At 43.6% G+C, this 18,555-nt stretch overlaps 1 protein-coding gene across 1 annotated transcript in view; it reads right to left on the minus strand.

Annotated features, from left to right (window-relative positions):
- LOC146831397 (E3 ubiquitin-protein ligase RNF138-like) overlaps positions 1-18,555 on the minus strand; it is a 255,932-nt gene that overhangs the window by 98,519 nt on the left and 138,858 nt on the right. Inside the window, exon 6 of the mRNA XM_085604154.1 lies at positions 15,756-15,861. Within this exon, the coding sequence (XP_085460280.1) occupies positions 15,756-15,861 (106 nt within the window). The remainder of the gene's footprint in view (positions 1-15,755; positions 15,862-18,555) is intronic.

The following is an 18,555-nucleotide window of genomic DNA, read 5'->3' on the forward strand; positions in this document are numbered from 1 at the left end:
ATCACAGAAAGTTTAAAGGACAGTATTTCACAATCACAGGCTTAGGCGGTAAAGAGACACCAGCAGTGCAGACAAAGGTTCAAATGAAAATAGGCAGAATACCAAAAAGAGAGTACACTGTATTGATTGTGCCCCTATCTGAATATATTATTGGAATTGATATTTTGAAGGGAATGACTCTGTATTTGGAGGATAGGTACTCTCAATTTGGATAAAAGAAGTACATCTCAGTTGGCGCTGTAAGGGTGGGTCACTTGAAGATTCCCCCAGTGCAGGTGCCTCAGGCTACTAAGGTAATTCATTTGAAACAGTACAGAATTCCAGGAGGGCATGAAGAGATCAGTGCAACCATACAGGACTTGATAGAGGCAGGGGTGGTGACCCCAATCACTACTGCTTGGAATAACCCTGTGTGGCTTGTGCGCAAAAGTGATAATACTTGGCACATGATAGTTGATTATCGTGAATTGAATAAGCATACACCACCTTTGACTGCTGCTGTCCCAGACACTGTGGGCCCGATTCACAGAACTAACTTAAGACAAAATCCTAAACTTACTACCATTTTGGTATTCACAGAAGGCACTTACTCATTTTGGTATTCACAGAAGGCACTTACTCATTTCGGTATTCACAGAAGTTAGGAGTCCTAACTTTAGGACTCCTAAATGCCTTCTGTGAATACCGAAAGTCTTAAAATTAGGATTTTTCGCAGTTTAGTAGTAGTATAGTTAGGACTCCTAACTTTAGGACTCCTAAATGCCTTCTGTGAATACCGAAAGTCTTAAAATTAGGATTTTTCTCAATTTAGTAGTCCTAAGTTTAGATTTAGGACTACTAAATTGAGAAAAATCCTAATTTTAAGACTTTCGGTATTCACAGAAGGCATTTAGGAGTCCTAAAGTTAGGAGTCCTAACTATACTACTACTAAACTGAGAAAAAACCTAATTTTAAGGCTTTCGGTAGTCACAGAAGGCATTTAGGAGTCCTAAAGTTAGGAGTCCTAAATTTAGGACTACTAAATTGAGAAAAATCCTAATTTTAAGAATTTCGGTATTCACAGAAGGCATTTAGGAGTCCTAAAGTTAGGAGTCCTAACTATACTACTACTAAACTGAGAAAAATCCTAATTTTAAGACTTTCGGTATTCACAGAAGGCATTTAGGAGTCCTAAAGTTAGGACTCCTAACTTCTGTGAATACCGAAATGAGTAAGTGCCTTCTGTGAATACCAAAATGAGTAAGTGCCTTCTGTGAATACCAAAATGGTAGTAAGTTTAGGATTTTGTCTTAAGTTAGTTCTGTGAATCGGGCCCTGTTACTTTAATTGAGAAAATACAGAAGCACCCTGGGACTTGGTATGTGACTGTTGATATTGCCAATGCTTTCTTTTCGATACCAATTGCCCCTGAATGTCAAGAGCAGTTCAGTTTCTCATGGGATGGTAGACAAATGACATTTAAAAATGTACCACAAGGGTACTTGCATAGTCCCACAATCTGTCACCGGATGGTGGCAGAGAATTTAGATGAAGTGTTAGTTATCCCTGGAGTACAGCTTTGTCATTACATTGATGACGTGATGATACAGGGAGAGACACAAGAACAAGTGCAAACTCAGTTAGACAGGATTGTGGAGCATTTGCAGAGCAAGGGATGGGAGATACATCCCGCCAAATTACAAGGACCCTCTCAAAGTGTGAAGTTTTTGGGTATTCAGTGGCATCAGGAAGACAGAGAGGTGGTGCCCCATGTGAAACAAAAGATCAGAGAATTTGCAGTTCCCCGAAACTGAAAGGGAGCCCAGAGGTTCATTGGTTTGTTTGGTTTTTGGAGACAGCACATCCCTCACTTGAGTCAGATTTTAGCCCCTTTGTACAAAGTTACGCGAAAGAAAAATGCATTTGAATGGGGAAAGCAACAACAGATTGCAATTGAATTAGCAAAAGAGGCTATACAGCACTCTTTGGATTTGTGGCCAGTACGGGAGGGGGATGTTGACCTGAATGTGACAGTACAAGGGCTATATGCCAATTGGAGTTTGTGGCAGAAGCAGGGACGAACGAAAGTACCTTTAGGGTTTTGGATAAAGAATTTGCCAGACGCTGGAGAGAGATACACCCCCTTTGAAAAACTGTTGCTTGCATGCTACTGGGCTCTAGTGGATACTGAGCAATTGACCCTAGGGCACGATCTAATTTTGAAACCAGAAATTCCAATAATTTCAGGTGATGAGTTCCCCCAAGACTCACAGAATTGGACATGCGCAGGAAGCCAGCATAATCAAATGGAAGTGGTATATACAGGATAGGGCCCGAGTAGGTCCCAAAGGCACCACGGTGTTGCATGAGCAGGTGGCGCAGGCGCCAATGGAAGAGACAGAGGTGTTGCATGATGTACCTGAAATACAGGAGTCTCCTGTAAAGTGGGGTAAGCCATTTAGCGAATTGTCCGTGGAAGGTAAGAAACATGTGTGGCTTACTGATGGTGCAGTCAGGTATGTAGGGGCTAAGAGGCACTGGAAGGCGATGTCATACAATCCTGTGACCAAGAAATTGTTGACCACTACTGGAGAAGGAAAGAGTAGTCAGTTCGCAGAACTATATGCTGTGTATCAAGCTTTGAAACAAGAATTGCCAGGAAAATGTCATATTTACACTGATTCGTGGTCTACTGCCAATGGGCTAGCAACTTGGCTTCCCACGTGGCATGCTCATAATTGGATGATAAATGCAAAGCAAGTCTGGGGTAAGGAATTGTGGAAAGAGATCTGGACCATGTTGACACAAAGTACAGTTACTGTGTATCATGTACATGCTCATTGCTCCACCGACTCACTTGACTGCTGGTTTAATTAGGCCGAGGTGGCAATGCAGGATTCTGACCTGGTTGGGATTGCGAAGTGGGCACATCAGAAATGCGGACACTTTGGAGAACAGATTACTAGCAGGTGGGCAGAGAATAGAGGGATACACATTCCCCTAGATTTGATTAAAACTGTGATTTTGCAGTGTTCTGTTTGTCAGCATGCCCAACATAGATCAGTCCCACAGATAGTGAGAGGTCAGCTAGGAAGAGGAAAATTATCGGCACAGATTTGTTAAATTGATTATATTGGGCCCCTGCCAACTAGTCGAGGACGTTAGTATGTGTGCACGGCTTTGGATACATACTCTGGATATTTGATCGCGTTCCCATGTAAAAGTGCCACTCAGGTGAATACATTGAAAACGTTAGACTTGCTGATTTTGTATTATGGAATTCCATTAGAGATCCAAAGTGACAATGGGTCTCATTTCAAAGGAAGATTGGTGCAGGAATAGTGTGTGCAACACAATATTGAGTGGATCATTCATATCCCCTATTACCCACAGGCTGCGGGTTTGATTGGGCACATGAATGCATTGTTGAAAGATCAATTGAGAATGTTGTCTGATGGCTCTTTAAATAATTGGAGAGATCATTTGAGTGAAGCATTACAAATATTAAATAATAGACCTTTAGCAAATGCAGAAACCCCTTTGATGCGAATGTTAACTCCAGCTTTGCAGATTCAGCCACATGTGGCTACCAATACCATTCTTTACTGGGAGACAGCTCCTGGAGCTTTGGCTCCGTACTGGGCAACACTGGAGGCTGCAGGTCTTGACCTGCATGCTTTGAAACTGTACAGACTGAAACCAAGAGATATTACACTCATTGAGACAGGAGTGGGAATTCAGATACCCTCAGAGCACTTTGACTTAATTGCCCCTCGATCTGGATTGGCTCTAAAGGACATCCAAGGGCTGGGAGGAATCATTGATGCAGACTATCAAGGTGAAATTAAAGTCATCCTACTTAACAGTGGTGATGCAGATCTGATCATACAATCTGGAGACAGAGTTGCTCAGATGGTGATCATGCCAGTGTATGGAGGGGTAGTTAAGAAGGAGACTGCCCCAGCCCTCCTCACCATACGTGGGGAAGGAGGGTTTGGCTCAACTGATAAGAACCCAGGAGCCAAAGTGTGGGTAGTGTCTCCAAATAGACTCCCCGAACAGGTAGAAATCATTGCAACAGGAAAGGACAATGTCCTATTAATCATGAAGCCAGGGCAGGAAAAATGGGAACATGTGCCTGCTGACAAATGCTACTTGTGAGAATGAGTAATACCTGTTTTGTTTCTGTTCTTTTAGATCATAGTATGGCGTGTCGGTGCTCTGCTTGCGATCGCTGGAGTCATTTTGGTCATGTGCGTGTGGGGCTGGGGGGACAAGGAGCCCCTTACCCCAAAGTGGCCAGCCGACCGCGCAGATTGACGGCGCTACTGTCTAGAAATGACAACGTGTGGTCTAATCTGGCACAGACAGTCCTCAACAGATCGTACTTCTGCATGTCCAACATGAAGAGCACCATGGATATCGTTTCCACATGCCTCGTAGCTATACCTACCCATGTTGAAGTGCTTTTGCAAACCTTTAATGTTACAAATGCAGACGGGGCGGTGGAGGAACTTCTTACGAGTTTTGCCGATTTTGTCCTGAAACTACCGATACTGATTAGAAGAACATGACACAAGTAATTACATTTAACATTACTGAAGGCGACATTTGTTACAATTTAACTTGCGATCCAACTATTATTGGGAAATGTGCTTAAAAGCGACTTGATGGAGCTGAACATATTACAAGCTGGCAGGAAGAAATTCTGTTCCAATATCGAAATGACAACGTTTGTGCAAATGTGCAAAACAACATGGTGTGCAAAAATGTGGTATCTGCTGCCAGTCATTTCAGGCATGTCAAGTTGCCTGTAGGGTGGTTATTCTCATGTGGGAATGTGACTAATATGTATATTCCAGCAAACATTACAGGTGGACCGTGTGCCTTTACTAGATTAGGTCTCATGATGTTTCCGCTAGATCCACCATCACATGCTCAGAATACGAGAGAATCTGTTCAGCTTAGTTAACATTGTGACTCTGAAGTTCATTTGTTATCCAAATCTGAATATATTAGTTTAGTTGCTTCATTAGTAGGAATTCCAGGCTTAGCCATTTATAACTCTAGAACTATTGGTAGATTGGCATGTTTAATGGTGAAAAATATTAATCATACATCGATTGCTTTAGCAGAATTATTATTTTATGTACGGGGTGCTAGAAAAGCCATATTACAGAACAGAGCCGCTATTGATTATTTACTGCTGAAACATGATCATGGATGCTCAGATTTTGAGGGAATGTGTTGCTTTAATCTGTCGGATCATTCTAAGTCAATCCAGTCCCATATTGATGCTTTACACAAATTAGCCAAAGAAGTCAAGCAGGATGTGGAACAGGGATGGTGGGATTGGTTGTTTGGGTGGTTACCAGATTTAGTTAAACTTCGCTCTGTTCCTGGTGGGATGGCAGCAGCAATATGTATCTTGGTATCCTTATGTTGTTTAATTCAGTTTGTGCCTAATCTTTTATCTATGCTTCGTCCCCAAGTGGTTGACTTTAGACTGATGTATTATAGGAGTCCTGTTGTATCTTCCCTTTTCCTCCCACCTTGGTACCTTCCGTCCACCCCCTCCGTCCCACTCACCCTTGGTATCTCCCGAAGCTCACCTTAGAACGTTGACAACCTGCTCATGTCAGAGAGCGGATGGCTTGGAATAAACTGACAGTTATACTTCTATGGCTTCTTGTCACTTTGATTATTACACTGGCGACGAATTTCCTGTGAGGGGGGCAGGACAAGCCATTTCCCCTTTTTCTGTTGCTCTCAATTTTGGACTCTATCAGCGGAATATCCAGGTCCAACTGTTCTAAGGGGAAGGTGACAGCCTTGGTGCCAGGGATACTGGTACACTCCTAGTCCTGTGGCGTGGTGTTTCCTGCTTGCCCTTCCAGCGAGACCCTGCACAGCGGACGTTGGCGTCTACAGCGTTTCCAGGGTTCAGGACTCACGGAGCCTGGGGAGCTAAGCGACTCTGGCGCAACTAAAAAACACCTCAGGAGCGTGACTTGTACCTTCATCAGCCGAATCCATCTTCCGGATGCGCATTCCCTCAGCGACAGCTCCTCAAGTTAGGACGGCGTCCAGGAACCTGACGGAAGACGCACCAGTCGACGCCTCTACACGCCCACAAGCGGGCGGGAAGTAGGTGGTGTGTTCCGCGGGGTCCTGCTGCCCTGTTGCCTTTCGCAGGATTCCTTGCCTGACGGCGTTTGTCTCGTTTCCACCGCCCTTCTGTGGGCGGAAGAGTGTGCTGCGTTCTGCGGGGGGTCTTGCCGCTCCCTGGGTTGTTCCGGCTGGCGTTCCACATCGCTACCAGCTGCGGATGCTGGGACCCGATCCTCGGGACTGTAGCTACGCAGCTATTCCTGTATATCAGCAGCCGGAACATTACCTGATGTTTTGAGGTACGTTCTAAGGGATTTTGGCAGCATTCCTTCGTTGTGGAGACACATTTCTGTCAGAGAGTTATAACAGCTGTCGGCAAAGGATTGACTTCTTTCTGCTCCTGCGGAGTCCTTGCCATGCAGCATTGGTTGTCAATGATTATTTGATTTAGCTTACAGCTTAGTCGGGCTTTACAGCTATTCGTCACATATGCGTATGTTACCCTTGGATCGAGCTGGGCATCACAGTGACTCCTTCCTCCATTGAGCTGAGCGCTTTTGGAACAACTCAGTTTTTAGAGTACATTTCTGGTAGCTCACTTTTGATGTTTTAGAGGTTGTCGGCCTCAGTAATCTGTACTGCTTTCTGCTGCGGCAGTCTTCATACCTCCTCAAGGGTCTGGTAGTGTTACCCTCAAAGCACCTTTACCAGATACATTTCTTCCTTCCTGCGGCAAGTTGGGGGCTCCACCTTTTTCTCAATGGGTACCCCGGGGATATGTCAACCTCCTTCATTTTTAAATGAATGTGGCGATCCAGATATCCATTGGAAGGAATGGACAAAACTGTTTGAGTCATACTTGATTGCCATGGGGGGAGAAAGATTTTCGGCCTTACGTAAGCAGCACATTTTGTTACACAACATGGGGGTACATGGTCGCAAAGTGTATGAGACTCTTCCAGAACCTGAGCTGGACGAAGAAGAGGACCTTGATGTGTATGAGGTTACCATGCTAAAATTGGGTAATCATTTTGGGGATAAGATAAATGTGGTTCTGGAGCGTCATAAGTTTTTCAGTAGACTACAAGGGAAGAATGAATCGGTAAAAAACTACATTGCCAATCTGAGAGGCCTTACTCAAAGGTGTGATTTTGGGGATCTAAATGACTCTTTGATACGCGATCAATTAGTCAGATGCACAAGCAATAGCAAGATCCAAGAGAAGCTGTTGTCAAAAAACCCGTCACTGGAAGAAGCTGTGTCTATTGCTCAGTCTATTGAACATACGGCAAAGTGTATGAAAGAAATTAAGGTGTCTGAAGAAGTGGTTGCTGCAGTTCAGGCAGAACCCCCAAATAGGAATGTCCCTAAAGTCCGAAGTAAGGTTGAGTCATCCAGTAAGTTTCCTAGAGAACACTCTGACCTCAAATGTTATAGATGTGGGAGCAGTAACCATTTAGCTAACAATCCCAATTGCACAGCTCGCAATGCCCACTGTAAGAAGTGTAACAGAAGAGGTCATTTAGCCAGGGTGTGCAGAGACAGTGACAGCAGCCAAGTCAAAGCCATCAATGAAACCAACGACGAGCAGCTAAGATTTACGTTTCAAGTAAAAAGCACGTGTGGTAGCATTCCTTTTGAATACCCTAAATGCAACATTTCAATTAAAGACACATGTATTGAAATGTTTGCAGATTCCTGCTCTCCCTTTACTCTATTAAACATGGATGATTTCAGGAGAATCAAAGGGGATCCAGGCATGCTTATATCTGAACCTGACATCACACCCCAGGGGTATACCAAAGACCCTATTCCGTTGGTAGGCATGGTGGAGACGGAGATAAATTTCAAGGGGAGATCCACAGTGGCCAAGGTCTATCTCGTCAGCTCGGGCTCTAATCTCCTAGGGTGGCGCCACCAGAGGGAACTGGGAGTAATTCTCGATCCCAACGGTAGGGAACAGGTCATGGTGGTCAAAGGTACTACAGGGGAGTCACCCCTATGTGACGAATTCCCTAGCCTTTTCTCTAATGAGCTGGGATTGCTAAAGCACTATCAACATAAAATAAAGGTTAGACAAGGGGCTAAACCTGTTGTACATAAGACTCGCCAAGTTCCTCTACTGTTAAGACAGCCTCTGAAAGAAGAACTTGACAAACTCTGCCATTTAGGTGTTATTATCCCCATCGACGCTTCAGAGTGGGTGTCCCCCATTGTCATAGCTTCTAAAGCCAACGGACAGGGCATTCGCCTTTGCATTGACTTACGCAGTCTCAACGAAAGCATTTGGGTCGAGCGGTTCCCGCTTCCCAACATCAATGAAATGTTAAGTACCATGGGGAAGGCAAAGTTTTTTTCAGTCATAGACCTGTCAATGGCATACTACCAAGTAGATCTTCACCCAGATTCTAGACCACTGACTGCATTTTCAACTCCGTTGGGCACTTACATGTTCCTAAGGATGCCTTTCGGCCTTGCATCAGTGGCTGCTGTCTTCCAGAAAATGATGCAAAAGGTTTTGGAGGACATCCCCAACTGTATGTGTTTCCAAGACGATGTACTGGTTTATGGTGCCGATGAGGAGGAGCATGATGCCATATTTAGAAAAGCATGTTCCAGGCTGTCGATTGCAGGGCTAACGGTCAAAGAGGAAAAATGCAAGATCAAAGTCACGGAGGTGGACTATCTGGGACACAACCTATCCTTTGAAGGAATAAAACCCAAAATGAGCTTAATTCAAGCAGTGGAAAACGCACCTCTCCCCACGAATAAGGAGGAGCTCAAATCCTTTTTAGGGTTGGTGGAGTATATGGCCAAGTTCATTCCCAGGTTTTCTGAGAAATGTGAGTCCTTACGGGATCTGTTAAAGAAAAAGAGTGAATTCAAATGGTTAGAGATACATTCTGACTCTGTAATTGCCTTAAAAAAAGAGATCATGAGTTCACGTGCATTGGGACCTTTTGACCACAGGAAGAGAACTTTCTTATGCACGGACGCCTCCAACAAAGGTCTTGGGGCCACTCTATCTCAGAAAGGGGAAGAGGGAGAAACCATTATTGCCTTCGCCTCCCGTACCTTAAGTCCACCTGAACGGAATTACTCCGTGATCGAAAGGGAGGCATTGGCCTGCTACTGGGCCATCAATCATTTCAAGTTTTTTCTTTGGGGCAGTAAGTTTACAGTCCGCACAGACCACAAACCTCTCACGCACATCTTTTCATCTAAGAAATCCCTTTGTGAATCCCCTAGGATTGCCAAATGGGTTTTGGGGCTGGAGAAATTTAACTTCAGAGTTGAGTACTTACCAGGGAAGGACAACGTCCTTGCTGACTATTTGTCCATGTCTCCCTTAGAAACCAACATGGGGGAGGACTCCTTGGACACCCCCATCCTTTCTATTCAATTGCCTTCCTTCTCTAAAGAGGAGTGGGACAACGAAATGATGAAGGATTCGACAATGGAGGCTCTAAAAAGTTTAGTCATAAATGGGTGGCCTGATAAATGCGGGGATGTGGTGGAAGAGTTGAAAGTATTCTGGGAAGTCAGAAATGAGCTCATTATTCAGGATAACAGAATCTACCGCAATTCTAAAATTGTGCCACCTGAAACCTTGAGAGACAGAATAATAGACCTTGCACACGAGGGCCATTTGGGGAGAAGCCTCACTAAAAGCAAAGTGAGGAACAGCTTTTGGTTCCCAAGGATGGATGCTAGAGTCGAATTAAAGGTAAAGGACTGCCACAGTTGTGCTAAAGCTGACAAAACCAAGTCTCTACATAAGGTCCCACTCTCACCGGTGGAGGTACCAACCATCCCATGGTCTAAACTGGCCATGGACATAATTGGCCCCATGGATGCTTTAGGCTCGCAGAGAAGGTTTATGTTCGTGCTGGTGGACTACACCTCCAATTGGGTCAATGTCAAATTCACCTCTTCGACCACGACCAAGAACCTCGTGGCATTTTTGAAATCTGTATTCTCATTTGAGGGTATTCCATCTATTCTTGTAACTGACAATGGGGTACAGTTCACTTCAGATGAAATGTTAACTTTCTTAAAAGACCATAATATCAAGCATGAGAGAACGGCCCTCTACTGCCCGAAGGCTAATGGGTTGGTAGAGAGGATGAACCGTATGGTTAAGGAACATATTCAACTGGCAATGTCTAATGGGTTCAATGTTGATGACTCCCTTAAAAACTGTTTATGGGCTTATCACACGGCACCCAACCTTGTAACTGGGATCTCCCCTTTTGTAATGTTAAGAGGTAGAGAACCAGGCACTAAGATGTTCCCTCTCTGGCTAGAAGGGGGTAAGAGGGTTGTCTATGACAGGTCCGAAAGTCAGATGAGGGTACAGCAACATCAATCCCGCTACAAAAACTGGTATGATAAAAAACACGGGGTGAGGGATTTGAAACCCATGGTTAACGATGCTGTGTTGATAAAGAAACCCACCAGGGTTAAAGTGGGACAGAGTAAATTCTTTCCTCTCCAGAATGTTAAGGGTAAAGGGAAAAATGTGGTGGAATCGGAGGACGGTCAAGTTTGGAGTGGGGACAGAGTAGCTAGGTAATGTTTCACCATATATTTTCGTTCCTGTTATGTTGGGTAAGGAGATGTGTTGTATCTTCCCTTTTCCTCCCACCTTGGTACCTTCCGTCCACCCCCTCCGTCCCACTCACCCTTGGTATCTCCCGAAGCTCACCTTAGAACGTTGACAACCTGCTCATGTCAGAGAGCGGATGGCTTGGAATAAACTGACAGTTATACTTCTATGGCTTCTTGTCACTTTGATTATTACAAGTCCTTAGTCAAGGGATGGGCTATTATAAGTGAGGGAAAGATGTATTGGCCATTGACTCCGTTGTATATGCTTTTAAGATTTCACAGTATTATACTTGTGCTTCCAGTTCAGCACATGAGTTATTGCTTCAACATGTATTTTGGAAATGCAATTTTTCACTAGTAGTGGTGTCTTTAGTTGAGAGGTTCAGTGTTTGATATATATAAATGGTGATAGTCGAAGGTCATGGGGTGGAATGTAGTGATTGGGCACCCTATGATGACCTTCAACTACCACCATTTTAACTGACTTTAGTGTGTTATTTTACCCTAGCCTGGATTTATGTAGGGCGGTCCTGCATATGCCTGCCTCTCTTCTGTCTTGTAATCTTGCTGTCTTTTAGTGGGGGCTGTCATGGAGTAGAACAGTACATTTATATTATAGGTGCTTGCTATTGGCTTTGACATGGCCTCATGTCATCTTGTTTTCTGACTTTGACTTTTGGCTCTAACATGGCCTTATGTCATCTTGTTTCCTGACTTTTCCTTGCTTCTGCGTGCACAGCAGTGCTTGCAAGTTTGGGTTATGAAAATTATGAGTTCTTACTATTGGCTTTGACATGATCTCATGTCATCTTGCTTTCTGACTTTGCCTTATTTCTGCATGCACAGCAGTGCTTGTGATTCATATTCAAGGTCTTTCTGCTCCTCACTTGTTTTTCGCACCTAACCGACCAGAGTGAACTGCAATATGTTATGGGAAGTGTCCGTGGAATGTGCAACTCTGCCTCGAAGTCAAAATACGGGAGCTTGGCCAGCCTCAGTCTTGGCCTTGACGCAGACTGGTACAGCCAGCTCGTTTTTTCCAATCAGAAGGGGGCGAGGTTTTCTAGAAGCTTTGCCTCACGTTGAGAAATAGTATTAAAGCTAGGAACCTGCGGGGGTCAGGTGGAAGTTCACCACAGAATAGACATATTGCTGTGGAGGTGACGGAACATGAGTCCTGATTGAAACTCCTACCTGGGCTTTTGACGGGCTTCCCAAAGCTTGAGTTGGCAAGGATGATGCAACTTCAATCGATGAGGTATTCCCAACCATTTTGTATATATTTTCTACTCTTTGCTATTTGTGTATATGCTGCATTTTATTTTACTTGTTCATTTAAAAGTGTTTGATACCTGAGAATCTGCATTTATTGTTATATTTGGCCTACCTTTTCAAACATTGCATTAATAAACTTGTGTGTGTCATTTTAAAAGCACCAGAAATTGTATTTTTGTCTCCAGAGTGGAGACAAAAATAGGACTAGTGCTGGTTGGCATTAACACCACTGACCCTCCCTGCACCCCCCCCCTGGCCTGGTGTCAAACCTCGGATACCTACAACAGGGCAAAATTCAGGACAAGTCTCACTATTTGCATTACTATGGACCATTGCTTTAACTCAAATTACACCTTTCATCTTATCCTCACACTCATTTAGGCCACCAAGTAACATTGATACCTCAGACATTTCCCCCGCATTACTCAGCACAACATGTACGGCTGATGAATCAACTTGGCTATACTAAGGTACGTTGCATCCACCACTGGATCCACCCCCTCTTCCAGAGTATTATTCGCTGGTAGTGAAAGAGATCCTTCTTTTAATAAGGATTTCAAATGGGTCTGTATTGAATAACTGGATCCCTTTGATGCTTTGCTACCACTTGAGTCCTCACAACACATAGAGGGCTTGGGGTCAAAAAGGCACTTGAAAAAGGAACACCCTGGGCATTCATATTCTGGATCTCAGAAGCATCTCCCCGTGAGTGTTGCCACTGATGCTCCATGCCCAATCTATGTTCAATTTACACTGTATCGGGCTTGCGAATACTACACTTTACAATCATTCCCATGTAAGGATGACTAAACAGTCAAAAAGACCAATAAACCAATAGGAACCAATAAGAAATCAAAAAGCAGGCCAAGCACAGCTTGCTCTACTCCACCCCAATTCAATATTCAATGTCCCATGGACCAATGCTAAAACTAATGACACTACACCCATACGTGGACCCAGTGCATAGTACAGAGTGATATGGCCATTTCAAACAGGACACACCCAGAACTTGGAGAGCATACAGTGCACTGAGTAACAAGGAGCACATGAATCCAAGAGTGCCAAGATCCAATGACAGTGGTTAGATGACTTGCCTAAAATATCTTCTCGAATTTAATACAATCAAAAGTCACAAATCTGTATTTACAGACGTTAGCCTGCTGTTACCGCTGCCACCGCCGCCACCAATGGGTGTCTCCCCAAATGCTTTTACTGTCTTCTATTTAGCAGGGGAGAGCTTCTTTTGGGTTCTCCAAAGACTCACTGCAGATGGTTGCTCCAGCAGTGCACTTTTACACCCACTGTGGCTGTCACCACCCTGTGGCATGCCCACCGCCTCTTGGCTTCCCAAGGGCGGTGAGCACAGTGGCTGTGCAGCACTCACAGAGGGAAAAATAACAGTAAACACAGCACTCGCCTTAGCAAAAAATTGCCCTTAGCACCTAACACTGCCCGCTGACATGCACCTGAGCTGACACTCCAAGAGCCACTGCCTAATATGGTTGCTGAGGAAACTTGCAAGCTCTGTTCTTGGCTGCAAATGTCGGTCACTCCCCCGTTAGGGTTCCTGGTGCCACTCAATCCACACTTGGCGTTTGAGTCACTCAAGCTGTATAATTCCTGCCTGCCCGCTTCGACCTCGGTGCCGGGCGTCAGCCTCGCCCCCTGCATCTCCTCCCTGCTCCACCATGACTCCTAATCTGCTGATCCTGCAGCTCCGCCCATGCTCCAGCGCCTAGCTCATCTGTACACGTCCTTCCGTCAACACCAGTATGATCCCTGGGTGACGAGGCAAAGAAGCCAAATTTCTAAAGCTAGACTTGTGATGTTTTCACAATTTAAACAAATTTATTGTACAGCACATTCTCTGAATAAAGGTGAGCCTTCAGAGACAGTCTAAAGTATTGCACGTTAATGTTTCAGTACTCAAGCTCAAAGATCTAACTAGCTATGAAATCCACTAGTTTTCAGGTGTAACATTTAAATTGTCTTACTCACTCTGCCTGGCAAATCTCTTCAGGCCAGGCAAAAATACCACCAAGTAGTTCATGAAGTGCCCAAAATTAGTATGAAATTATTAAATTGGCTCACAATTAGTATAAAATGCTCAGCATTATCACATATATTAATCGATATTGCACAGAATATTTTAAAGGAATGCAAAAGGAATACTATCTTAGTTAGCTGGTAAATTAATGCTCATGTTGCAGATAGCTGTAAATTACAGATTTGAATTGTGAATGCCAAATTAGCTGTTCAAATATCGATACAATTAGCACCTTCGAGTTGAGAAAGCCATCTATCTTCATTGCTCTGAGAGTTTGGAGAATTAGTCTAATAACACAGATTAGTTTATTATTCTTTATTGATGCTTGAAGCACTCAGTTCATTTGAAAGGCAGTTTAAACATTATTAATCAACTTCATAAGAAAACCATCACCGATTTCTCTGAAAGTAATGCAACCAATCTCAATAATTAACTGTTGGTGCATTGCTTATTGTGAAATTACACCAGAAAATTCCCCCTCTGTTTATACTAGATCCCTGAACCTCGTTGTGAATTGTAAACACTGTTTTAAATGTTTCAGCGACTTCATGGTGTCCTGCTAGTTGGACACCATGGTCCAGCCTGAGACAACAGAGCACCTATCAAAAGTTGATTGCAAGAGTATTTGTCTTCTTAGACAACTCCATAGCACATTGCAGCAGCCCGTCCAGATTCAACACTAATGGCCTGATTACGAGTTTGGCGGTTCATCGGACTGCAAACGTGTAGAGGGATCACTGGACCGTCAGACTGGTGGTCCACTTGCCGGCGGTGGGACCGCCACAGTACCACCGCACCCGCAGGGGTTCATGGATCCCGTGCCGGTGGCGCGGCAGCCCTAATATACTGGTGGTGCCACTGCGGCACCACTAAGCACATTAGGAGTTTCCTTACCACCACATTTTTCATGGTGGTGATGCCGCCTTGATAGCTTTAGTGGTGAGGAAACAAAGGTTTGCATTAGGACCATTGGGTGCCAGCAGGGGGGTACATGTTGTGCCCCCCTGTGTGCGGTCACCCCCTTTCCTGCACAGCATGGACTTTACAGCCAATGCCGTGCAGGAACGGGCGTTGGCATTCCCATTACAATGCGTTTATAATAGGCACCGCCGTGGGAATGCCAAAGGACCATCCGCCAAACCACAAGATTACTCATAATCTGGCAGGGGGCCGGCGGCCGAGTTTGTCGGTCTTGGAATGGAGCGCTGGTGTGCTGGCCCGCTCCAAGACCGCTAAACTCGTAATCAGGCCCCAAGTCCTGGGCTAGTATGCCCCAGGTAAAATTGGAAATATTAAAATAAGAAATAGACAGAATTGAAACACTTTCAAACTCTAATTTCGAATTACCCTTGGTTGGGAGTTCTTATTGGGTGTGGTAAATGCCTTCTAGTCTGAGTTTTGCAAGTCCAAATAGGGAATTACCTGTAGACTCGAGTTCACCGCATTGACCTGAGTCCCAAGCTCGCTGTGCCAGAGAATCTAACCTGCACATCACTGATGGGGCCCAACAAGGTTGAGACTGATCTGGTGTTGAGTGTACTCCAGATTTGGCAATTCCAAGTTAAAACTCGGAATAATCCCATGATAAAAAACCGAGCCAATTTAAATGTGAGCTTATCAGATAAAGAGAAATGTCTCTTAAATATGGCCAACAACCAAAAGTATGGATAATGCACAAAGTTATTTTACACACATGACACTCATGTACCACGAACAATCAAACAGAATTACCACGTGGATGATCTCAAAACGATGCCTGTTGTTGCAGTGCTCCAGCAGGCTTCTCCTGTTTAAGTTGCCTTCAGGACACAATGGACATTTATATGTGGGAAGTGCACTATAAAAGAAAATGCAATACATTTAAAAGAGTTTGAATAAGAACACATTTTCCCAAAAATTCACGCTGATCCCTGTTGCCAAATGGAATTTGTAAATGGAACATTTAGGAGGTTTGAAAAGGTAACTATGCGCTTAAAATCCTGATTTATAATGTCAGGATCTGCGGATTCCTATACCTGAGCATGTGATACGACTACAGAAAATACATCAAAAGTGTAGATTTTGTTGTATTTACAATCATTTACAATGCCTTTCCCACAAGTGTATGCACTTCTAAACACACACCCGTAGCAACTAGTGTTGTGGTTAGTGTGGAAAAGTGCATGCAGTACCGCCATCCCCTCCTACTGATAATCCTTCCAAGAACTCCAAAATATTAATCTTTCTGGATTACACCTGAACTATCTAGAGACAAGATACGCCTTTATCCCTTGGAAGATGAAGATGGATACTCAAGAGTCAATACAAACTATAGGGATTGTCCATTTCTCAAAATGGCACCGGACAATTCTAAACGAACCACTAGCCGGACATACCATGTAACTCATTGCCCGATATTTAGTCAAACAATCCAATAATGTTCACAGTCTAAGTACAAAACGGTAAGACTATATCAACACCATCAACAGCTAAATGGAACAAACTAGGGCACAACAACTTACATCACCTTTCCATACAGAGGTAATACACCTTTAACCTTTCCTTTTTACTGACTATCCTTCCCCGGATTACATCCTACCTCAATAGTCCCCAAAAACAGAAATGTGTATGACAATTAACCTGATTTATAGCTCAGAATTATTCTCCCTTCTAACTTTGTATTTCAATGATACTCTCCTCATTCTCCATCCTCTGCCTCCCTTAGTATCTCTGAATGTACCCTACTCTGTCACATGCCTGCCAACTTAATCTCTGCTTTTCTTCAGCAAACTAACCATACTCTCTCCTTACAAATCATAAACACTCCTTCTAAGTAACCATTTCTGGAATACCTAACTTTTTCTAACCAAACTTCTCATCCCACTCAATATATCACAAATTGCCTATTGTACAACCTCCCCTAACAGTCTCAAAATAGCTGACCTACACCACTCTATTCACTTATACAAATTTACACTTGAATCAACTAAATCCAATGATCACACCTAACTCCTATTAACTTGGTCCTCCAATAGAAACGTGAAGAAGTGCTTCAGTTTCCTCAGAGCACAAAACTAACCCAATAACTAGAGGTGAGTGTGATGGAGCAAGGTTTCCTATAAAAGAAACTTAGTTGTATGCAATCCTCTCAAATAACATGTAATCACGTAACAAATCTGTTTTTTTGTAAATACTAATATCGCATTATACATGACATACTGTATCTAGGGGAAGCTTTTATATGTGTATTACTAACAAGTAACCCGAGTGACTTAAAATGGCCGCCAAAAACGCAGGAACTTCACTGTGCATGCATCTACTGCATCTACATAGTATGACGCCTCCTGTGCTTGGGGGGAAAAACTTTGCAGCTGCGCAATAGCTTTTAATATGGCCGCTTGAAACTCACACGATAATGCACATGCTATTGCTTAAACTAAACCTTATAAGTTCTACTAAACACTAATGCGAAAGATTAAAATAAGTAAATGAGAATAGAGTAGAGATAAGTGGTATACAGTGAAATCATTTATTTTCACATTCTAACATGTCTTTTTCTGACTTTATTATTAGTTCATATTTAGGCCTTGGAGGGTGACTGAAATCCCTACCCCACCTGACCAGCGCGCAGGTGCACAGAAACTTGCCAGAAACTATGATGGCACAATTGAAACACAGCCAAGGCCACACTGGACAGAGACGCCTGAGAACTCAGCCTATTGACTCAGACAAAGGAAGAAACTTGAATAATGTTTCAAAATGTATTGATCATAATGTGAAATGCGGGTGGGAATAAAGCTTTGGGAAAGAAAATTAAGGGGCGGAAACATAGAACAATGGTCCTAAGAAAAACATTACTTTTAGTATGGTGTGATGAACTCACCTTCTTGCCCTCTCCAATCAGAATAAGGGAAAACACGAATATTGAAACTTTTGGGGGTGGTATACGAACACAGAAGAGTATAATTGAGGTAAGTTAGCTAGAGACCAGTGTCAGACCTGTCATTCCGACTCGTCACAGACCCGACACGTATGCTGCTAGTAACGCTGTCCAAGATCCTGTAGATGCCAGAGACCCTGCTCGAGAGACCAAGATACTGATCAATAATCCAATCAACTAGAAGGGGAATTGCGGACGAGAAATTTGAGGAGAGTAGTGCCAGAGAGGGGTGCGACGCTGGCATTGCACTTAGAAGAGGTCACCTTCCCACTTCTGAACCTGCCCTAATCCTCAGTCTTCCACCTGTCCCGGTGGACTCCATCTGGCCCATCTTCAAGGAGTTGGGTTCCTCTATCACCTTAGGTAAATATAGTTCTGTGAAACCTGTCTTTGTACCTGCTCTCTCTTTCCCTCCCTTTACAGGTACTGTCATCATTGATCTTTATTGTGACTTGGTTTTATTTGATTTTTAAATTCTTCTTGAAGGAAGAAGGTGTTGACTGTAATTGATTTTGACTCACAAAATCATTGATTAGAGAAAGATTTTAAACCTTTCCGAGTTTGTGGTTATTTCAAAGGTAAAGGTGTAGTAATTTCAACTTTAAACTAACT

Source organism: Triturus cristatus, chromosome 5_1 (assembly GCF_964204655.1).
Source record: "Triturus cristatus chromosome 5_1, aTriCri1.1, whole genome shotgun sequence".
Classification (NCBI taxonomy): Eukaryota; Metazoa; Chordata; class Amphibia; order Caudata; family Salamandridae; genus Triturus; species Triturus cristatus.